This window comes from Fukomys damarensis, unplaced genomic scaffold (genome assembly GCF_012274545.1).
Source record: "Fukomys damarensis isolate Sample0158 unplaced genomic scaffold, DMR_v1.0_HiC HiC_scaffold_24, whole genome shotgun sequence".
NCBI lineage: Eukaryota > Metazoa > Chordata > Mammalia > Rodentia > Bathyergidae > Fukomys > Fukomys damarensis.
Window position 1 is genome coordinate 733485 of NW_022900936.1, and position 23205 is coordinate 756689.

Genomic DNA, 23205 nt, shown 5'->3' on the forward strand with positions numbered 1-23205 from the left:
TAGTCTGGTCCCGCTAGGCCCGGTGAGTTCACCAGGGTTCTGGGAAGAGACAGGCGCTGGGCCGCAGAGAGTCAAGGCGCACCTGGCGTCGTTGGTCCGAGCCTCTGCCTTCCGTCTTCCTCCTCAGGCTGTGGCAAGTGGCGGAGGGCAGGCACCTCCATGCTGACGGCCAAGGGACCGCTCACCTCTAGCGCCTGCTCAGAGACCAGCTCATGGTCCCGGCCCTGAGGACACAATCAATAGCCAGTCACAGAAACTCAATTAGCCTGTGCAGCAGGGAGGGCGGAGCTGAGCTCCGTGGTCCGGGATTGGGCTACACATGTGCACGTGACACCGCTCTGACCAACGAGATGCAAGGATGGGGAGCCCAGGAGATTCTGGGAATGTCTTCCTGACGCAAGATGAGTTAGGCCTAGGATCAGGGTGTGTGAGCATTGTCCCACGTCGGGTGACCTATCTTTGTGTGGACTCCCTGGGGAAGTGGTCACATCAGGATCCGGGGCCACATGCCTGGGATGGAGTCAAGAGGAGTGGGCTGAGGACCCTTAGAGGCCAGGGAGATCATGAGGAGCCTCAGGCTGCTGGACTTCAAGCTTCTGTTTCTGTGATTCCACATTACAGTTTCTTCTGCTCTGGGGTGAATGCTGGAGACTGTGTTCTGGGAAACTAGCCTTTTATCACTGGAAGTATCTCCAGCTGGAGTCCTCCAACGTGCGGGCTAGGGAGCTCATCTCTCTCACTAAAGAAATGCTCTGCGCAGTGGGGTGTGGCTCCCATCTCCCTCCATGTGGTGTTTGGACAAAGTGTTTTGTTTGGTTTCTGGTGCTTCCCGAGCATGTAAGGAATGCAAACATCACAGACCTAAGTACTCAGCTTCTTATCCCCCAGGTCAATGGCCACTCCTTAAAATGTCTTGGATTCTTAACAGAGCTGGCCAGACCTGGGCTCCAGCCATTTGGACCAGAATCACTTTGTCTGGGCTGGACGTGGCATCGGAGTCTTTATCACCCCCAATTCCAGCATCGTCTAAAGGTGAAGCTATGAATAACCTCTGCTTTGGGAACTTGACTGGGCTGAATCTGAGGCCTGCCAGGAGGAGGAGGCTGCTGCAGTCCCTATCCCAACTTGCCTGAGTCTGCTGGGTCATCTCTACGGTGGGGAGCGTGCTGCCTGATGCATGACCAGTTGGTACGTGTCTGGAGTTTCCTGTTTGAATTATGTGTGCCCTTTGTCTCTTGGGGAAGTTCAGCCCAGCCGTCCTCAGGCCAGCCATTCCCAACACAGCGGGAAGTCTGAGTAGCGCTCTCACAGCAGCCCCACGGCCTCTCCAGCCACATTTGGGGTCCATCTGGGAGAATTGGAGATCAGACACAAGCCTGTGAGACCTCATTAGATCCAGCTGGCAAGAGATGAACGAACCTGCAGAAGAACATGAGACAGAGCCCCCAAAGAGCAGTATGAGGCAGGATATGACCCCGGAAAGGCTGTCTGGGAAAGGCAGGATGGTGGACGGTGGAAGTGCAGTCATTCGCTGCGTCGGCTCATCTCATGGCCACTCAGAGATGTTTCTCAGTTTACTTCCCATCCTCCTGGCCACACCCAGGTACTGGTCTTGGTGCTTTCCAAGGTGACTAAGAAGCTCCCTCCACCTCAGGATCAAGCAGCAGAGGCACTGAGACCTGCATCAAAGCAAGTTGGCTCCGTATCTCTCCCTTATCCGCAGTGCCACATTGCCTCACGGTCGGGGCAAGGCTGGGGAGATGGCAACCGTGAGTTCAGTGCTGATCTTTCAAAGATGCAGGTGCCAGCCTCCTGGGGATTTCTGCCAATTCCTGAAGACTCAGTACCAATCCTTCCTTTGGTCCACCTAGGTTCTGTGCTCCTTGAGTCGTAAGCCCCTCAGAAGCACTGAGGAAGCTACCCGAGCTGGACCGAGCGGGGGAAGCACGCACACGTGCCTGGCCTCTAAGTCCCCTTGCTCTCCCCAGACTCACCCTGCAGGCTTCAGCATTTCCTCCTCCTGCCCACATTTCTCACTCCATCTCCTTCCTTCTCTGCAGTCCCAAGGGAGAGGGAGCAAAGCCCTCTGCCTCCTGCCTCAGCATCAAGGAGTTTGTACTAAGGAAAGGTACTCTTTCCATCGAGGTACCTCCTGCTGAGCCATGGCTCCCCATTTTGTGACTAGAAAGTGTCCCTGCCTGATGGGGAGGTGCAAGTGCAGGACAAGGAGCGGAGGCTCTGTGCCCCTGCAGTGTCACTGTCCGCTGCCCAACACCCCTCCCAAGGCTGGGACCACAGCAGCCGCCCCACCTGGGATACAGCTCTTCTGGTGTAGGAGGCTGGGTGGAGCCACTCCTGCCTCGATGCACTGCAGCCAGGGCCTGAATTGATGCCCTGGGGGCTTTCTTTTCCAGAAAAGCCTGAAAACAGTGTGCCAGAGGCTCCAAAATTGGTGCATCGTCTTGAGGTTGGTGGATGATGAGTTAATGTTTTTACAAATAAAGTTTAAGCATTTTTTTCCTCCTCAGATCCTGAAAATGGCACAGAGACCTTGTTCTCAGGACTGAGAGCAGCAGCCGGTCTGACTCAAGTCCCCGTTATGGTTTCCAGAGAAGCTGCTGGCTGGAGATAGGACATCTGGTTTGTGTAAGAGGCACAGCTCCAACTTGGCCACAAAGAACTGATTTCTTCTGAGAATGGCTTCTCGTAATAGTTTATTGGTTTTCTGAGAGGGCACTTTTTCAGGACAAAGAAAGATGCAGAAAATGAGGGGTGGGGACGTGGTGTTGACTGCCTCATACCCTTGCTCCTCCTCTGCAGTCAGCCATAGTGCCCTGCCACCTTACCAGGTCCTTGTCTATGTTAGATCTCTTTGCTCTTTATAAAAATCACTTTAATGTTCATTTATGAAATTTTTTGAACCTACAAGGAGTAGGAAATGTCCAATGAATAAATAATCGGTACTCTTCGAAGGTTACCTGCCATTTCCTTGCTTTAATGATTTCATGGGTAAAATATTTGAGAGTGAATTATAGAAATAATGACATTTCTCATGGAAGTACTTGAGTGTGAGTCTCTCGAGCAGGGAGGACTACTTTCTGCACCTGCGGCATATAGTGTCTGCACCTCGCCCAGGTAGAAACAGCTCCTGAACCCTGTCTAGCACCACTTTTACATCGCTGTAAGTCTCTAGAACTTTTACTGTTTCTCTTTTTTGTAAAATTTAAATGAAGAGTCCCTTCCAGTTCTCTTTGTCCTGTATCTCATCAGGATAGGAAGTAAAGCTGTGTTGAGCTGATCTTTCTTTTTGAGTTGTTCCCATACTTTTTTTCATAGATTTACTTTTTTCAGCTTGTTTTCAATATTGGAACATTTCTTCTTTTTAATTTAATTGCTTAACTATATAGAACATTGACCTGACTAAAAACAAAAAACCAAAAAACACACATTTAAAAAAAGGTGCCAGGGATGTAGCTCAGTGGGGCAGCACCTGCCTGGCAACTACAAGGCCCTGAGTTCGATTTCCGGTACCCCCGCAAAAGTTAAAGGTTAAAGCTAACCTCCACTGCACTCCTGTGCTCCCTGTAGGAACCATTTAGTTTGTGGTTAATTCAGTATTTCTCTTTGTGTCACTTTTTACACAAAAAATATACCCTAGTATTCCCAAATGCACACTCTGCTCTTTCTCCGGACCCAACAGCTGCAGAGCGCTGCAGTGTCCTTTCCTCCTCTCAGAACGCACCTTTCTGTGGTGCGGATTTCCATGGTTTCAAGCAGTGCCTCACTGTGAGATGCTCCCAAGCTTAAGACACAGAGAGAAGCCACGTGCTCTCTGCTTCGGTGCAGGTACGTCATGGGACAGATCCCAGGACATGGCCTGGGACTGCACCAAAGCCAGTGACTCCCCTACCTGCTGGGCTGCTTGCTGGTAGCCGTGATGCACAGCTGGGTCTCCCACGTCTCACAACAAAATGGGCTGGCTGGGCTTGGTCAAGCTGACGGTTGAGAAATGGAGTTTCAGCATCTTTTCTTCTGCAAGTGAGGCTGAGCATGCGCTTATTGTCAAGGCCTTGACGTCTGCCTTCCGAGAAAGAGCTCTTCACGGCATTGCCCGTTGTTCTGTTGTTCTTGGTTCTTTTCTTCCATTTCTGGAAATTGTTCATATGAAAATAGATTATCCCTTTATGACAACTTGAAAATGTTTGTTCCCAAATTGCCATTGGCTTTTTTGGTTCTGTTCTTTTTTGGTGGTCAGGGATGTTTTCTGTTCTCATGTGATTTAATTTCTCCACATCTTCTCTATTGATATGGAATCTTGAACAGTATTTAGAAAGAGTCTCCCTGTGTCCAGGTTATAAAGCAAGTCAAATGCCTCCGCCTCACATGATTTTTATTTTTGGGTTTCTGGTCCACTTGGAGTTTAAGGTGACTGGGAAGTCAGACTCTCCAGGGAGCACTGCCGAGAGGCTGATGTGTCCTTTCCAGGCCCAGGCTCTTCTCCCTAGAATTCCCCTCCCAGAAGACCCTCCCCTCTGTGTTAGCTCTTGCTGAGTGTGGGGCTGTTGGTCATGGTGGGTACATCCAGGTGGCCCCATGCCTTGGCCCAGGGCTTACTGCCTGGGAGGAACCTTGGGCCACCCATGGCTCTCTCGAGTGGGCCCTGCCATGTCACTAACCCAATTTACAGTTGAAGAAGCTAAGGAAATGAATTTGCTGTCTGGGGTGTGGATGGCCCAGGGTAGGGACAGCCCCAAAGGAGGTTCTCCTCTGTCAGTGCGTGTGCCCGTCTTTCCCCACCATTTCTACTGGGGATGCTTGTTTCTCACCTAGGCAGAAGAGGTCCTGGCATTTTGGTGGGCTGGGCTTTCAGTCACGTTACGGTGGGCACTCAAATGAGGGGTGTCCCTGTGACCCACCCTATGTCCCTAGGCTGTGTGTTCTCATTGGTGGGTCCCATACCTTTCCTCCTCCCCTAATAACCCCTTCCTGGGGGAGGCTGGCGTCACTGATCCTGGAGTCTAATGGCTATAAACTTCTCTCTCTGACACTGTTCAGACCCGCTTCTGTGTGGTCTCTACCCTCCTTTGTAGCCCTTCTAAGGCCAAAAGCCACCTCTTGCCAAGGCCTGGCACAAAGGCCAGCTGTCAACTTGCTCTGAGGGACCCTTTCCAGAATCTTCCCTTAAGATCTATGGACCGGACTCTGCTTCTCTCCTGGGGCATTTTAGTACCAGGACATCACCAATGCTGGTCCTCTGGGATTTAATGTGGCTGGGTTTTGATTCTGTGGCCTGAGGTGTTGGGTGCTCCCTACAGGGAGGTAGGTGAGGTGAAGTCTTTGTGCCACAAAGTCTACCTTCAAGATGTTGATGAGCAGTGTCCATCACAGTGTCCAGTTACAGTCTTATGATTTGGATCCAAATGTCTCCCCAGAGTCTCGTGTGTTCAGAGGTGGGGCTTTTGGAAGGAGACTGGATCAGAGGTGATGTCCCCATTGGCAGATTAATCTGTTGGTGAGTGCATATGTGCTGTTAGGAGATGGGCCTGGCTAGAGGAAGGAGGTCCTGGGATGAGACCTAGAAGAGGCCATCTTGTCCCTGGTCACTTCCTCTCCGCCTCTCTTGTCCTGCTCACTCTGCTTCCTGGCTACCATGAGGTGGGCAGCTCTCCACCACATACTTCCCCCAGACATCTCTGCCTTCAGGCCAACTGACCATGGACTGCACCTTCTGAAACGGTGAGCCAATAAATCTCTTCTCCTTTTCATTGTGCACAGAGGTGTTTTGTCCCAGAGATGAGAAGCTAACTCACAGGGGCAGCACCTCCCTGGTTGGGTGCTGGAGGCTTGTGCCTGCCATCAGCTTCTTGGGAATAGGTTGTGCTCGGGCAGATGGCAGGGAAGAGCCACAGAGAGAAGTGGAAACTTTTATTAGCAGAGATCATTGACATGGAGAGGACTGATAAAAAACACAGGGAGCAGGGATAAAGTGGACATGAAAAGGATCTTCAGCGAAAGGCAGGACTAGCCACTATTTGGAGGAGAAAGAGTTCCAGGTTGTTTCTGAGAATGCTTTGGCCGTCTGGTCCAGACCAGGCCGCTGCATCAGTGTGGGGCCCTCATGGGCAGCACCTTTGCTCCTGGGATCTGAGAACCAAGGCCGGAGCATTTCCCCCACTCCCTGGCCTGAGCCATGGAGCTCTGAGGCCTGGGACCAGGGTCCCAGGGACCACTGGTGAGTCTCTGGTGGGAAGCTGACCCCTCATGCTTTGTTTGAAAATCCTCTTGACCTTGACCTTGGTTTCTCACAAAGGAAACACAGTCCGGCATCTCACCTGAGCTAACAGGGTCTGCTTGGACTGCAAATGGGAGGAAACAATAATGAAGCTTCCTGAAGAACTGCTAGGAGAACCAGCCCTGAGGAGGAGCAACAGGGAGTCAGGGAGGCAGCAGGGGCCCTCGCAGCCCAGAGCAGAGGGCGGTCCGGAGGTGGCTGCAGGGCAGGCCAGTCCCAGGGATGGAGGGAGGATGCAGACACCAGCTCTGCAAGCCGAGGGGGAGGTGACCCAAAGCACGAGCGAGGGTCTGTGGTGGGATTTCAAGCCTCCCCTTTATACACGTCTAGCTAATCAGGAAAACTCAGGTCACATTTTCTGTTTGGTCCTGATGGGCAGGGCTGGGGGGCTTGTCCTGGTACAGTGTGCACCCCTGGCCCTAACCCAGTGCCACCTTCCTGGAGACCGTCTGGTAGAAGACACCGCGGAGCAGGGCCTGGTAGTCGGGCACTCGGAACAGGTGGCGCTCACCGAAGGCCACATCGTACTCAGCGGTCTTGCCAGTGACCAGCACGCGGATGTGGGGCTCGTTCACCTGGCGGCCCACCACCACCACAAAGATCTCGATGCCTGCCCTTTGCGCCTCCTGCACGGCCTTCTCGATGGCTGCGGCTGTGGCCCCCTGCGAGTTGCCATCTGAGAACAGCAGCACCCTCTTCTTGGTGGTGCCTGAGGAGGCCTCGCGGTAGAAGCGTGTCACGAAGCTCAGGGCATCATTGACGTCGGTGGCGTCATTGAAGAAGTCCAAGCTGTCGATGGTGCTGGCCAGCACTGTGTAGTTCTGCAGGAACCTCAGGGCCGGCCGCCCTGGCCTCTGCTGGCCTGGGCCACTGTACTGCACCACTGCCACCCGCACATCCGCGGTGGGGTCCTCCCGGCCTGCCGACAGGAAGCGCTCAGCCAGGCGCTTGGCAAAGCGCTTGGTGACTTCGAAGTTGTGGCCACCCACGCTGGCCGAGCCGTCCAGCATGATGGTGATGTCGGCCGGGGAGGAAAACGTGACTGTGGGGCAGGGTGGGAAGCTGTGAGCACGAGGCCCCCCTACATGGCAGAGGCAGCCAGCCAGGGGTGCCCTCTCAGAGCCGGGAAGCAGCGCCACCCCACCCCCTGTGGGCACCGCCCTCCCTGCTCAGCCTGGTACTCACTCGGGCAGGTATAGTCCGGACACTTCTTGTCTGCAAGGAGAAGGCCCCGACTGTGAGCCACCATTTCCCACTCCACAGCGACCCACAACCCCAGCCACCACTTTCTGCCCCACTTCCAACCCTCTGAGAGGCAGAGCAGAGCCTTGGCTCTCTGACAGTGGGGAAACTGAGGCTTGGAAGAGGAGGGCAGCCTGCAGGCCAGGTGCACCCAGCCACGTGCTGACTGCGGGGCTGAAGTTGAGGGATGAGCCCCAGGTGCCCGTGGGCACTGAGTAAGGCAGTCTGGCTGGAGGGTGGCAGTGCCCACGGCAGCAGGGCTCCTGAGTGTGAGGGTTAGGGGGCATTTTGGGGTGGTGCCCGCCTGGCCCACCTATGCAGATCTGGGCCGTGACATTCTTCAGGAAGGCATCCTCCAGCAGCTCCGCGTAGTTTTCCTTCACCAGGGAGATGCCTGGCCGGCCCTGGGGTGACAGGCCTTGGCAGGAAATGACGTTGAGCTGGTCAGAGCCCGCGACGAAGCCAAACACATCCCTGATGCCCACGGACACCACCTGCGGAGGACGGTGGGAGTCGTCGGGGCGGCCCATGCCCCTGCCCCTCCTGGGGGAAGCCCCTGCTTTGGGGGCTCATGCAGGGGCCCACCTGGATGTTGGGGCCACAGAGCACGCTGAGGGGCGTGGTGTCCCGCTGGGTGTCCGAGCGCCCGTCGGTGATGACCAGGGCGATGCGTTGGCTCTGGCTGGGCGGCAGCAGCTGGTCCCGCGTGTACTGCAGCGCCTCACCCGTGAATGTGCCGCCTGCCATCCACTGCAGCTTCTTGACGGCTCTGTGAGCAGAGGGGCCGGAGGTCAGTCACATCAGAGGCGCGGCACCCCACCCGTCCCAGGGAGCTCCGGACAGTGTCCGCTCACTCCTTGAACTCCTGCGCGTTGCGGATGTGAGGGCTCCGCAGGTCCACGTGCTCCTGCATCTGGTTGTGGCTGTACTGTACCACGCCTGCATACGACTGCCCCGGCTCAAACTGTGGGAGGGGCGCGCGCAGCTTGGGAGCCGGCCCTGGGCCCCCACACCTTCCTTCGGGTTCCCCCTCCAGGCCGAGCTCCAGAGCCACACGGACAGCTGGAGTGATGTCCTGAGCGAGAGCCTGGACGGTCTGCCCTGGCTCGCTTCCCTGGCCAGCTCGGTAGCCACTGCCTCACCTTGACCAGCTCGTCCCTGCTCAGCCGGTCGATGACCTTGATGATAAAGTCCTTGGCGATCTCGAAGTTCTGCAGGCCGATGCTCTCGGAGCTGTCCAGCACGAAGAGGATGTCGATGGGGCCGCACTTGCACTCTGTCAGGCAAGGACAGCCTCAGCCCCGGGCCACCCCTGACGCTGGGCCCCGACCCTGGGGCAGCTGCTTCCTGCCCCACCCCTAACCCCAAACCCTGATCCCTGATGACAATGGACAGGGCAGCCTGGGATGGCTCCTGCGCCCGTGAGGCTGTTAGTGTTGCTGCAAAAGAGGACAGAGGGGACGGTGCCCTGGGCCGTGCGTGGGAGTCATGCAGTGAGGACATGGCTGCTGGTCTGCCCCTGCATAGATGGGACTTCCCTCCACCACCGGGTCCTGTGCCTGAAGATCAGAAGTACAGGCGTCCTGAGTGTGGGGACACTCACCACAGCAGGCTGGAGAGGAGAGGACAAAGGGGCTTCAGTGCGGCCGGCCGCTCCTGGTTACCCATCCCGGGTTCTGCCCAGAGTTGGGTCCCAGCGACCTCAGTGGACTGGGAGGCCCAGCCTGCCCCTGTGTATGGCACCGAGGGCCAGGGTCCTGTCTGCCCACCTGCCCGCCCCCCAGAGTGAACAGAGGTCCTCATGGGGCCCAATTAGGGGCTGGCAGGGGCCTGTCCTCCCAGTAGGACACTCACAGCACATCTTCATGATGATGTCCAAAATCTCACACTCCTGGGTGGGAGACACAGGAAGTCAGCAGGCTCTGGGCTGGGCCTCCCTGTCACCTGGGGGCCTCCACACCTCATATCCCAGGGTGTGTGGGATCTGCCCCTCAGAGCCTGCCATTGGGCGTGGCCCTGACACAGCCCCACATGTGGCTCTCACCTGTCCTCACAGTGGTGTCCCCTGTAGCCTTCCCATGCTCCCCCAGCCCTGTGTCCCCTGCGATCACTTCATGCCCCCCATGGCCATCCTACGTCCCTGTAGTCATCTCATGACCCTGTGACCATCCTGCACCCCCTGTGGTCATCCTGGGTCCCTATGGTCCTCTCATGTCCCTGTGGTCATCCCATGTCCCACACTGTGTCCCCGTGATCATGCAGTGTCTCTGTGGTCATCCCATGTTCCATGTGGTCATCCTGTGTCTCCGTGGCCATCTCCTTCATGAGCATTCCATGTCCCATTGTTCTCATGCCCCCTGTGGTTTCCCAGGCCCCCAGAAGCTGTCCCACAGGTGAGCCCCTCACAGGACCATGGCCCTGTGGTCTTCCCAGCGGACATCTGCAGACACCACTTACATCTGGCCCAGGTGGTCCCACGTGTCCTGGGGGACCCTGTCAGGACAAGGACAAACAAGGAGGAGCAGGAGTTGTCTTCAGGACCAGTGACCCATGACTCACTCAGGCTGGTCCTCCCCCCACGGAGGTCATGGCCACTGCCTGGGCAAACAGTGCTGCCCACGGTCTGACGGTCAGACAGCTGGTGTGGGCCCAGGGCCCTTGCGGCCACCCGGGACACAGTTTTGCTGCCCACAGAGGTCAGCCTTACTCTGGGGACCCTGTGGAGCGATGCGCTCCTCCATCCCCAGGGGACCAGAGTCCCCACCAGCCCCCACCCTGCGCAGCCCGGGGGTCTGGGGCACAGCATGTCACCCACCTGGGGGCCTTCTGGGCCACGGTAGCCCTTTGTCCCTTTGGCCCCGCGGGGTGAAATGTTGTTGTTCTGTGGGAAAATGGCACAGGGTCACACGTGGCCGTCATCTCTGGCGTCCTCATCCCTGGCGTGTGTATCTCCTTCCCCAGCAGCCCCACGCCCCACCCAGGGAGCCAGGCTGAGTCAGGGTCATGTACAGCTCTGTCCCACCCCACCCACCCCACTTACGTCTTCTCCGGGCTCCCCAGCTTCGCCCTCATCCCCCTTGAGGCCAGGGTAGCCCTTCGTGCCCTGTGGGTGACAGAACAGGTCAGTGGCATCTTGGGAGGTGGCGTTAGACAGAGGTGCTGTGCACACGGCTGGACAGTCCCCGGGGTGACACGTGTGGGCATGTGCGTTGGTGTGAGCACCGTGTGAGCACCCACATGTGCTCCGGTGTGAATGTCGACACGTGTGTGGGTATCATGCACATGTGTGCCGGGTGGTGCGCAGGTGTGGGTGGGCAGAGGGAGGGTGGGGTGTACTCACGTTCAGTCCAGGGGGGCCCCTGCTGCCTGGATAGCCCTGTGGGGGACAGAGACGGTCACACCAGGGCCTGGTGCGGGTCTGGCGAGGCCCCATCACTGAGCTCCAGGGCTGAGAGTATCAGGTAGCCAGGGTGGAGGCCACTGGAGCCTGGGGGCACTCACCGGAAAGCCAGGGAAGCCCTCGGTGCCATTTCCAGGAGGCCCATCTTCTCCCTGGGAAGTAGAGCACAGTCGCAGTCACCAGGAGCCCGCAGGAACACCTGACCCCTCCAGGCCTGACGTGATGAGGTGTCCTTGTGCTTGGGAACTCACTGCTGTCGGTGCAGCCACTGGGCAGCCCCTCCAGAAGACAGGCACCCCCATACTCACCCTCTCGCCCATCAGCCCGGGGTCTCCAGGTGGCCCAGCAGGTCCTGTGGCTCCTCTGAGACCCTAAGGAGGGGCAGGGGTGACAGCCATGTCCCACAGTGTGGGGGGCACAGAGCCCTCCAGGCAGGGAGACGCTGGAGGGGGCTGGTGCAGGCCGGGTGGGCAGATGGAGCAGAACTTACCTCAGACCCAGGGGGGCCCTCGTCACCTCGGTATCCTTTGGGTCCGATAGCACCAGCCTCACCCTGAGGGATGGAGACACGGTGGGACCCCAGGCCACACTGTGCCAGGCTCAGCCTGGGCCAAGTGTCCCAACTCTGCACCCCCAAGGCTGGGTGCAGATGGAGCCCTCGTCCCCAGAAGACCTTGCTTGGCTGCCCCTGAGCACTGGGTGCCACACCGGTGTGCTCAGGCTGGACCCTAGGAGATCCCCACGAAACAGGCCCAGGGAGTCCTCGGATCCTCAAGGAGCAGTGACCTTGCTGGGCCCCACACTGGGGGCCCCGCTTGCTCAAGCCCTCAGCCCCCTCCTCACAGACCCCAGCCACACAGCAATGGGACAACCCCGGAAGTGGGCAGGGCCACCACCTGAGCCTGCAACAACCTCTGGGCCTGGGAAGGAAGTGGGGCACACTCTCAGGCTGCTACCGGGTGGCAGTGACCACATCAGAAGTCTGTCCCAGGGCACACGTCCTAGGAAGGCCATGCTTGGCCACTCCTCTCACAGTGTTTCCAACCTTCCTAAAACTTTGTGCAAAGCCAGCCAGCCCAGCTTCTTCTGCCAGCCACAAGGTACCAACCACGTCACTCACTGTCCTTGCCCAGAACACACAAGCATCTGGCTCCCTGGGTGGGGCCTTCTCCCCAAACAGAGCATCAGGGCTGCACCTCACCAGCCTTTGCACTCACGGCTCTCCAGGGTCAGGGTCATGGGGACAAGTGTGGGCCCTGAGAGCAAGCCTAGGGCCCTAAAGGGAGGAGGAAAAAGGAGGCATGTGTGCCATGGCCCAGTGAGTCTAGCAGGTGCCATGTACCCCTGAGCCTGAAAACTGTGTGTGGAGATGCTCAGCTTCCTTCGGACTGTGCGGAAGGCAGGGTCTACAGCCACGTATAGGGCGGGACCTGTGCATTCCTCATCTGCTCCCCGCTTCCTGGGCCTCCAGGATTTGAAAAAGCATATATTTCCCAAGAAACATGCTCCTCTTGGGCCACCCAGGAGTGGGGGTCATGTTTGGAAACAATGCAGCACCACTCCTGCGCCTCTGAGCAACTCCTGCAGCTGGGGCAGCACCTGGGATGACACCTATGTGACCTCACGCGCAGGGAGGCTGGACCAGCTGTCCACAGAGCCACACAGACACCTCCAGAGCCACAGAAGGCCACCCGGGGCTTCCCACGCTCTGAGCAGGGGACAGAGGCACAGCTGAGAGTCACGGAAGTAGGGGGGAAGGAAGGTGGGGCTACCACCAAGGCCTCGGCCAGGACAAACACCCTAACCCTAACCCTAACCCAACCCTAACCCTAACCCAACCCTAACCCAACCCTAACCCTAACCCAACCCTAACCCTAACCCTAACCCAACCCTAACCCCTAACCCTAACCCTAACCCTAACCAGCCTGCTGCTCACAGTGCTTGGCCAGGCTTCCCCTCACGCTTGCCTGCGAAATCTACTCCAAATCTGCACATTGCTGGGCAATGTGGCAATGCAGAGGCCGTGAAACAGACACGCGGGTCTGAGAGCTTCACCAACCCGAGGAGCACCCAGCAGAAAACGAGTGGACTGCGAAGTAGGCAGTGGATGGGGCCCGGAACCCGGGGCACACGCCTGGCACCCAGCTCTCTGTGCATGGTTGTACCAACCCCGCCGGGCATGGCTACTCCCGGAACGTTCTGGAAATCTGCGACATTCTATGTCGGCTCTGTCACACTCTCAAGGAGACAGGAGGAAGGCTGGGTCTACTTCCTTGGAGAATTATCGGGCAGATGTCAACACACACGCACACATACGCATGCACACTCACACACACGCACATGCGCACACACCGTAGTTTTTTTTAAGAAGTTCTGTTACAGAGTCGACCTGAGGGTGCAGCCGTGGAGTGTCTCAAGGTGGTGGGCGGAGGTGGGCAGTGGGCAGGCAGGAGGTGGATGGATTTGTGGGTGTTGGACAGACGGGGACGGGCATAGACCCTGGTGTCATTACAGGGTTCTCGTCTGTGAAGCAAACACTGGGACAGTTTTCTTGCAGCTGGTGAGGCCCTCCATGCAGTGCCAGGATGTTCAGTGCCAGGCATGGGCAAGGGCAGGGCACTGACACTCTGATCAGCTGAATGTCAGCATGACATGGTCTGTGAACCACAGGCGTGCGCACGCACGCGCACACACACACACACACACACACACACCTGCACACACGTACTCTCAGAACACTTTCTAGAAAGATTGCGGGAGGAAGCCAACCTTATGGGACACTGATGGTCAAAGCCCTCTGCAGGGAAGCCCGGGGGTGTCATCCTGTGCAGCTGCTGGGGCTCCCAGGGGGGTCACTGCCCGTGGGATTTTTTACATCTAACAAAGTCGGGCACAGTGCTGTTCCAGGAGCCTGCCCAGGGCCTCACTTCTGTGGTGTTGGCCATTGCCAGCGAAGTCATATGAGTGCTTTCTTCCCACGGCCACACCGCCTCCGCCCTCAGGCACCCACCCACAGAGGCCCTGGTCTCCTTCACCTCCACGGCTGCCCCAGTCTCAAAGCTGGGCCACTAGGAAACACCTGCCACGTAGCTGCTGTGTCCTCTCTGCCACTGTCCAAAGACTGTGCTTCCCCTGGACCCTCTCAGAGGTGGCACTCCCCACCAGACACACTCTGGGATGCTTCTGCCCCTGGAGATCCCGCTCTGAACCAGGCGCCCTCTCTTCCCCTCCCCAGTGCAGTCCCTGGAGGGTCTCACCCGCACCCCAAATCGCCCAGCGGCTTCTCCCGAGGACGGAGCCCACCCTGCGCCCCCCAGGTCCAAGCACTCATCTCTACCACATGCAGTCTGGGGTGCCCTGCACCCCCTTGGTCCTCCAGCTCTTTTCCCCTGCCCACCTGCCCTGTCCCACTTGCCAGGTCTCTGTGCTGCCCGCCTCCTCCAGCACAGTCCCTCTGGGCACCCCTGTCCAAAGCTGTGCACTCATCTTAGGGTCCTCTCATGGGAACCCCACAATCCCATGGGAACGGCCCCAAGGCTGTAATGTCTGATGTGGCTCTGAGTTGTATGTGGCTGACGGCCAGCGAGCTGCCCTGAGTGAGGGCACCCTACCGGGTCTCCAGGGACACCAACGGGGCCTTCTCGTCCCTGGTCACCTTCGGGTCCAGCTTCGCCCTGGGGGAGACAAGCCGGTGAGTGGAGGTCGGGTCACACGGCAGCCTGCTCTGTGCTCCTCAGGGTGGGTGGCTGGTGGGGAGGGACAGGTGGGCCGGGCTGCTTCTCATCTTTTCCTCTGACCTGCCCCCTCCCGACCTGGCCAGGTGAGGCCCAGGGTCTCAACCCCGGGGGCAGCACCGACCTCGGAGGCCACCACGAGGAGGCTGATCTGGTTCAGAGGCCGAGCCCCAGCCTCTCCCAGCCCAGTTGTGGGCTCTCTGGCCTGAGTGGCTGCAGCAGGAGGGACCAGGGTGACCCACACTGTCCCTGGGGAAAGGTGAGGCAGCAGGTGTGGTTGGGGCAGGTGAGGTGCAGGTTGCTGTTGGACTCCTTCCCCTCAGCCACCTCCAATCCAGCAAAACCTCACACTGGCTCAGGGACTGCAAGACCAGGTCCCAAGAATGGACTGGACCAGGGAGGTGAAGGCAGCCATGTGCTGCGGGGTCTCTGCCTCAAGGCTCCCCAGCAGCCTGGCCTGGGCCTGTCCCTACCTGGGTCCAGCCCAATGTCCTGGCTCATGGAGGAGGAGCCTGCCCAAGAACAGGGTCTGCACAGGCAGCCTTACAGTAGCCGCTGAGGGGTGGTCAGCAAACCAGGTTGGGAGCCCATGGCTGACTGTGCCATGGGGTGGCCAGGAGCAGACTGCCCAGTGCAGGTTGCTGGGGATGCCAGAGGTGTTGACAGGGACAATGACAAAACCCTCAGCCCTGGTGAGCAGGGGAGACAGGGACTCGTCCCACTCCCATGGCCGCCTTGGCTCTCCTTGTCCCCAGGACCAAGCAGGGCTTGGGCTCTGTGGACTCTGCAGCATGGGGTCACGGGCAGCCGAGGCCCAGACACCAGGGGGTGGCAGGCCCAGATGTGGTCCTGATGTCTCACCTGTCCTGACCGTGCCACAGCCCAGCATCAGGACAGACTCACCGGGTCTCCCCTAGGCCCCCGCACACCTGGGGTTCCCCGCGGTCCTCTCTCTCCAGCGCCGCCCTGCGTGGAGAGGATGCGGTGTGAAGCCCCAGTGGGCAGGAACTTGGAGCCAGGCAGGGATTGCTCCGGGGCCTCCCTGCTCCCCAGGTAACCCCGTGCCCCAGACCGAGCCACAGCTCAGGCCGGTGGCCCCATCTCCTGTGGCTGTGCCGTGGAGACAGGACCACAGTGACTCACCCTCTCTCCTGGAGGGCCATCGGGTCCCGCGTTCCCCTGGAGGAGAAGCACACACCAGGGTCAGTTTGTGCACTGACCCACGTGGCCTGGGAGGGCCGGACACCCCGCTCACCTCGTCGCCGGCCTCTCCTTTCTCTCCCGGGGGACCAGGCTCTCCAGGCTCGCCCTGCAGACAAGGGCAGAGTCACTGTGCCGCCCTGACCAAGCCCTGCGTCCATCCATAAGGCCACCACCGCTGGCCTCACCTCGTCTCCTGATGGGCCCGAGCTCCCCGGCCTTCCGGGCTCCCCAATGGCTCCAGCTTCACCCTTGGGAAGGTCAGAGGTCACAGATGCTGTGGAGCGGCCCTGAGGTCACGCTGGGGTCCAGGGACCCTGTACCCACGTGCTCCCCAGACCTCAGGCCGCTCTGACCAGAGCCACACAAATCCCAGGTCTCCTGGGACCCCAACCATCAACTGCCCCAAAACTGCCTGGAACACCTCAGCCTGGTGAGACCCCAAGGGTCCAGGCCGAACCTGGAAGGCTAAACCCTGGAGGCCCCCCAAGTCAGGCCCAGAATGTGATGTGCAGGCCAGAGGATGGAGTCCAGAACCTTTGGCTGGATCTCTGGCAGCTTTGAGGGTACACAGCCAGATCCCCTCCTCCTGCCCAGCACTTCCTGTACCCCTGGAAGTCCCAGGCTGGACTCAGAGACCCCACGCTCCTCTGCCTGCTGGCAGCTACAAGGGCCTCCTTCTCCCTCAGGCCCTGGGTCCCTGAACAGGGTCAGGAGGAGGCCCAGCTGCAGGGGTGCAATGGCTGCTCAATCCCTGCAGGCCGGCCACCCCTGCCTGCCAAGGGGAGCCTGCAGCGGAGACCCAGCCCCCAGCAGGGTCTGGGCCTGGACTCTGACACCAACACGAAGTCCTGCCCACGAGGCTGGCACCGCTCACCTTCTCTCCCTTCATTCCGAAGGCACCCACATCTCCCTTGGGTCCCGGGGGTCCCTGGATGCCCTGGTGAAAAGAGGTGGTGTCAGGTCACAGTGGGCAGAGGTCCCCCGGGCCTCCAGTGAACCACTGCCTGGCAGACAAGCAGGGATGGGGCCACATTCCTGAGACCCACAGCCCCCCACCAGGGGTGGAAGTGACTCACGTCAAACCCTGGTGAACCCTTGCAGCCCGGCAAGCCTGGGTACCCAGTCTCTCCCTGGAAGAGGAGGAGAAGGATAGGGCTGGGTGGTCTGGGTGGTCAGGGGTGGCTGGAGGCGGGCAGCCGCCGATCCCTGGCTCTTCACCCCTCACCCAGTGACCCGGAACTCAACTGGGTGACTTGGGGTCCACTGGGACCTGGGGCTGGGCAGTGAATACCCACGGGAGACATCCCTGACCCAACTCGTCTTCCCGGCACCACCCAACCACCCTCAGGCTACCTTCATGCCGTCCACCCCGTCAATGCCACGCTTGCCCTTTTCTCCCTGAAAGGCACCAAGACAAAAGAAAGGGTCAGGTGAGGGTCAGAGGTCAGAGAGTACTGTGGGGACACCATGTCCCACCTGCCACACTCACCTTGTATCCCTTGGGTCCCCTGGAGCCCTGCAGAGACAAGAAGGGGGGGTGAGGGTGGCCAGCAGGGCGGTCCCTGCCCCACGGAAGTCTGCCCAGCAGAAGGGTGAGGCAGGGACATCTGGCCAGGACCCCCGTGGACACAAAGCTGCCCCCAATCCAAGGGGCCTGGGTGTGGGCGCAGGGCCCTATTAAATGGAGAGCACCTGGAGCCCTCGGGGGTGCCCCTGTGAGAGCGATGGTGCCATGCAGCCCTGCCGGCCCCAGGGGCCCCATCCCTGGGTCAGGTGAGAGGCCCCGCAGCATCCGGGGAGGGACGTGCACCTTTTCTCCACGGCTCCCCTTCTCTCCCTGCAAACAGAACACATTGGGGGGTGGGGTCAGCTGTGGGGCTGTGCCCACTGTGTGGACCCCAGCGCGGGCCTCCCTGGAGCGGGGACACGTACCTTCATGCCCTGGTACCCAACGGGTCCAAGGTCCCCAGGTCGTCCCTGGAATAGAGGAGGGGCTGGTCAGACGTCACCTCGCTGTGGCTCAGGCCTGGTCGCTGGTGGGACTCAGAGAGCACTGGGAGTGGCTGCTGTGATGGTCCCAGGATGGAGGGGACCCACAGAGGTGGTCAGGGAGGGGACAGGGGACAGGCTGCTGGAGGGGGTGGGGTGGAGGTGGGGAGAAGGGTCTGCAGGGTCTGGTCCAGTCCCAAAGCAGAGGTCTGGGGACCGCAGCCCCTTCCCCGATGAAGGCATGCAGGTGACGCTGGCTTTCAGCCATGCTCTGGAAGCTCCTCAGCACCTCCCCGCTTCCAGGCATTGGGCACTCACGGGGTCTCCAGCTTCCCCCTTCTCTCCAGGAAGGCCTGGCTTTCCTTGTTCTCCCTGGCGGGCAGAGCAGACAGGTCAGGGGCAATTCTGTCCACTTCCAGAAAGTGAGCCTGGGTCCCCTCCTTGCCCAGGGAAAAGGCTGTTCAGAGCCCATGCCCTGGGCCTGTCCTGGGCTCTGGAGCCCTCACCCCGTGCATCCTCACCCTGTGACTGCCTGGCCACACTCACACAAGTGCTCCTGTGCCCCAAATCCTCAGAGCCATGCAACTCTGCCACCAGGATCTGGGGACCCTGAGCCCTCTGGGCTTGTGGCTGACCCATGCCATCATCCTGCTGTGGTCCCCACATTCTCACACCGCAGCCCTTAGGTGGTCCCTTCCCATCCAAGCGGGTGCCAGGGAGAGCTTGGACGTTTGGGGGCCATGGTCCCTGGGCAGCCTGATGGGCCTTGGAGCCCCAGCCTCAGGCCAGGCCACGCCCACACCAGGCCACGCCTGTGCCATGACCGGGACTTCCTGCTGGACTCATAGTGCCCAGCCTGCAGGTATTCAGGACCACACACGCAGGGTTGGAACCCACGTGTCCCCATGAACAGAGCAGGACAGCCACTCACCTCGTACCCAGGGTCGCCCCGGGGCCCTGGAGGTCCTCTGGCAGGCTGCAAGAGAGGAGGGCATCAGGATCGACCCAGGCAGGGGCACGGGCTGGGCGGGCGGGGCAGGGCCATACTCACCTGGCATTCGAAGGAGCAGCACTGTGGGAAGCACAGAAGGCGGTCAGAGGTGGAGGTGGGTGTCTGGACACACCTGGGCACACTCCCACACACATGCACAGGACACGTGCCAGGGCACGATGTTCTTAGGACAATGCCCAAACATGCTTCCACACACGTGTGCCAGAACATGTGTGTATACACTAGGACATGTGCCAGCACCTGGACTAACTCCCAGAAGCATGTACAGGACACGTGCCTGGAGATTTCCCACACGTGCTCAGCACATGGGCTCAGAAGCGCTCTTGCGCATGTGCAGTACACATGCCTGGACATGCTTCTACATGGGATCCCGCAGGGACACACAGGACACAGGTCCGGTCGTACCCTCAGGCGGGTGCCCCAGGAGCACCTGCCAGGGCGGGGCAGGGCAGGCGGGAGGTCTTACCACTTGCTCCACGTTATTTTTCTGAAACAAGAGGGAAAACTGAGTCACTGCCTTGGGAGAGCACGGCTGCCCCCCAGCCTCCGGTGGTGGCGGGCGGTGCTCACGATCATGTCCACGATGGTGTCGATGGTCTGGGCGATGGTCTCCTCGGCGTCGGGACTCTGTCCCCAGTCTGCTGCCGTGAAGTTGCGCCGGTACGTGTGGTCCGTGGCGATGATGCTCAGGCGCGGCTCCTGGGGGCGGGGAGCGGGTGAGTGGGGCCAGGCGGCGACGCCCCTCCCTCAGGACGGGTCAGCGCATTCCAGGTGCTCACCAGGTGGTCAGGCGTGATGGCCACTGAAAAGACCTTGATGCCCAGGTGCTTGGCCTCGTTCACAGCGTCCTCCAGGCCCCCGCATGGCTCCTTGTAGCCCTCCAGGGGATGCCCGTCGGTCACCACGATCAGGTACTTGTTCTCCTTGAGGTGGGAGCCCCTGGGGGAGCAGCAGTGTGAGGCCCTCCCCAGGACTCCCCCAGAGCCAGAGGCGATGGGGCCAGGAGGGGACCCGGGCTGGCCGTGGACAGGCACGCACTTCCTCCTCGGTCTGATTATTGAAAGTGCGGCGCAGGGAGCCAGGTACTCGCGGATCTGGAGAGCACTCACCCCACCAGCAGCTCCTCCAGTCCCTTCTTGATGGCACAGTCCGTGTAGGTGCCCTTGCCGAAGTACTTGACAGCGTCCACGCTGGCCTTGAGTTCATCGCGGCCGGCGGGCATGCGCATGAGCCCGCGGATGATCTCCACCTCGTCGCTGTAGTGCAGCGCGCCTGCATTCCACACCAGGTTGCGGTCGCAGCGGTAATACCTGTGGAGTCCGGCAGCGGGCACTCGTGAGGACATGCTGACCTTCAAGGGCTCGGTGTCCCGGTGCTCATATGGGCAGAGGCCTAGCCTGGGTCCCAGGGGCTCTGCCGGGCTGGAGTGACCGAGCCCAGATCTGGGCACCTTTGGGATGGTACGGCAGGCGGCTCTGCCCCATTTCACAGGTGGGAAACTGGCACAGGAGCTGAGTAAAGGCCCGGAGGATGCTCTGAGGGGGGCACCAGGCCACTCGGCGCCCCAGCTACTCCTTCGCCCAGCTCCGCCTACACCACACTCCTCCGCCCCATGGACTTGGGGCTGCTGGCCCCAAAGTTCCCCTATCAGCAGCCCAGCCCCAAGGTAAACAATCAATGTGGCCCCACAGGCACCCTTGGCTCCCCTGGCCCCTTGTGGTAGGCAGAAGGCTTGGCTCCTGCCAGAGGGTTGGGGGATTGGGGGGACGGGGAGGAGCCTGTGCCAGTGGAGCCCATCCCCCACCAACCACAGAGGTACTGCAGGCCCAGGGCCCCAACCACTGCCCAGGGCCCAGTGCTGGGAATCTGCAGACAGGGGTAGTGAGGAAGTGAGAGGCAGGGGTACCACGCCCATACCCAGAGATGTGCCCAGTGGTCTCAGACATGGAGGCGGCTGGGCCACTAGGCCCGGGAAGGTCAGGGACATGGGGCTCAGTCTCAGCAGAGGCCCTGATACCTGTGTGGGCGGCAGGCAGGGTCCCGCTGCAGCCGGGCAGCCAGGCCCAAGTCCCCAAGCCTCAGGGTGCTCGGGAGTGGCAGCAGCTCCTCTCTCTTTGGGGCTCAGGCCTGCATCTCAGCAGGGAGGCACCAGGCGGCCAGGAGTCTGCTGCCTCCCCATCAGTCCCCCGGAGCCTCTGGCTGGTGGTTACCTGTGGAGGCTGGGAAGCCTCTCCACCCGCTGGTCCCGGGCCACAGACACCACCAGGCTGGGTCCTACCTGTCTCTCAGGTTGTCGATGAAGCGCTTGGTGAAGCCCTTGACTTTGTCCACCAGGGCCCCATAGGGCTTCAGCCTCAAGGCCACACTTTCAGAGGTGTCCAGCACGAAAAACAGGTCCACCGGGCAGTCTGGGCCAAGAGGTCCCGTGAGCCACGCTGCCTGGGCACACGAGGCCCCTCCCCTTTCTCCTCCGACCCCGGCTGGACAGGGAGAGGACGAGGCCCCACCCGGCCCGGGAGGACAGAGAAGACAACTTCTCCTTTGGTGTCCACATCGGGTGTAAAGCCACTGGGGGCACGGCCTTCAGTAAAGTGGGCACAAAGGTCACCCTGTTTCTAGGCTGGCGAGGAGTCGGGAATGAGCGGTGTTTGCCCATCACGACTGCTGTCCATGGAGTCCAGAAAGCTGGCCCGGAGCTTGGCCATCAGCTCCCCCCTCCCCTGGGTCCCTCCCGGGTGGCCCAGCCCAGGGTCCCCCAGAAGTGAGGGGTGACAGGAGCTGGCCTGGCCAGTGGCACAGGCGGGAGGGGACAGTTCTGCCTCGGCCTGGGCTGCATCCTGTCCCAGCTTCTTCCCCAGCCCCAAAAGCAGGGAGTGGAGTGGCACAGCCAGGCACTCACCTTGGAAGGTGATGGCCTTTGAGGCCATCTGGATGTCTTGCGCAGCCACCCAGCAGGCCTGCAGTAGCAGGGACAGCAGGACGCCTGCCTGCCTCATGTCGCTGGCCGGCCCGCAGTCACCTTCCAGGAGGCCCGATGGAGGCCCTCTCAGCTCCTCTGCACTGGCAGTTACAGCCAGGCCCACAGAAGCGGGAGGCGGGAGGCGGAGGCGGGAGGCAGGAGGTGGGACGGGCGGCGCCCAGCACTGAGTCATCGGCAGGCCCCTCCCTGGCCTCTGAAACCAGAAGCCCCTCTGCCCCGAGAGGCTCCAGGGCCTGGGGAGGACTCTGCTTCTCAGGGCTTTTGGGGAACTCTGTGGGCCACAGCTCCCTCGCAGTGGGAGAAAAGATGCCCAGAAAAGAACCGCAACCCAAAGCAAGTTCAAGAGGGTTGCTTCTCTCCAAACACCCCATCCCCAGCTAACTGCCTTTGAGTCCACAGCTCTCAGATCCTGTTATTTTTCATGGGAATGTTGCTTCACAGTTCAGTCAAATGCAGCTGTGCAAAAGACCCCTGTGGGCATTACTGTGGGGACAGGAAGTTGTCTAGCACTGGAGTGTGCATATGTGTGTGCCTGTATGCATGTGTATGTAAGCACGTGTGGGCACACGTATGTGTAACAGAAGTGTACGTGTGTGCAGAGAGACTCCAATGGTGGGCAGAGCAGAAAAGAAAGACACATCCTTGTCCCGGAGGAGTCCAGAAGAGTGGCAGAGCTGCTGATGCTTGCCCAGTATTAGTCAGAAATTTTGTGATATGAACTATTCAAGCAGGGCAGTTGCTGTTAAGGGAACCCAGCAGAATCACGCTCACCCGTGCTCCCGACGTGGCCTAGGGCTGCCCGTTCCCCACTCCTGCCTCACAAGCTTTCACGGTGGCCAGCGTCTTCCTGCCTCTGCTTCATCAGACGCCCTTGGTGCTGTGCAGCTATGGCTTCTGATTCAAATGCGGACCTGGAGCCACAGTTTGGGGTGCGGGCTCACACTGCCTGTCTGGTCGGGGCCATCCTGTCTGCAGGTGCAGTGATCCCGTGTCCACAGTGAGCGGCATGAGGCCCGTGTGAGCCCCCAGCAGAGGCCAGGCCCTCAGAGCAAGGAGCTGGCGTGTCGTGGTGGGCAGCAGAGGGCAGCTCAGGGCCTCTGGGTTGCTCTGTGTATTTGAGAGGGGTTGCGCTTCCGCAGGTGCTTGGGGAGGAAGGCACGGAGGCAGCACCATGGCCTATCTGGGCACACCCTGAGGGCAGCAGGGATGTGGGTGGGAAAATGTGGAGGCTGCTGCACCCTGGCCTTTGCCCCCAACATGTGCCAGGACGTGTGTGTGGAGTGGGAGGTGCTCCCTGGAACAGACAGAGCCTCAGCCTGGAGCTTCCTGCCCAGAGCCCTGGGCACCTGGCAG

General features: G+C 60.0%; 1 protein-coding gene across 1 annotated transcript; it reads right to left on the reverse strand.

Moving 5' to 3' along the window:
* Window positions 1-5912: 5912 nt before the first annotated feature.
* On the reverse strand, window positions 5913-21980 carry Col6a1 (collagen type VI alpha 1 chain). The gene is made up of 35 exons (XM_010636397.2): window positions 21772-21980; window positions 21151-21280; window positions 19982-20182; window positions 19652-19811; window positions 19443-19571; window positions 19339-19359; window positions 18912-18932; window positions 18792-18836; window positions 18179-18232; window positions 17804-17848; window positions 17682-17708; window positions 17361-17387; window positions 17225-17269; window positions 16948-17001; window positions 16746-16808; window positions 16057-16119; window positions 15924-15977; window positions 15812-15847; window positions 15572-15634; window positions 14546-14608; window positions 11425-11487; window positions 11243-11305; window positions 11036-11086; window positions 10875-10910; window positions 10575-10637; window positions 10350-10415; window positions 9992-10027; window positions 9389-9425; window positions 9138-9146; window positions 8677-8810; window positions 8389-8498; window positions 8120-8303; window positions 7848-8028; window positions 7478-7507; window positions 5913-7334 (listed from the first exon to the last, which is right to left on the reverse strand). Exons 1-35 carry the CDS (start codon window positions 21866-21868, stop codon window positions 6712-6714), a joined length of 3084 nt encoding a protein of 1027 aa, XP_010634699.1. The 5' UTR covers window positions 21869-21980; the 3' UTR covers window positions 5913-6711.
* Window positions 21981-23205: the final 1225 nt, after the last annotated feature.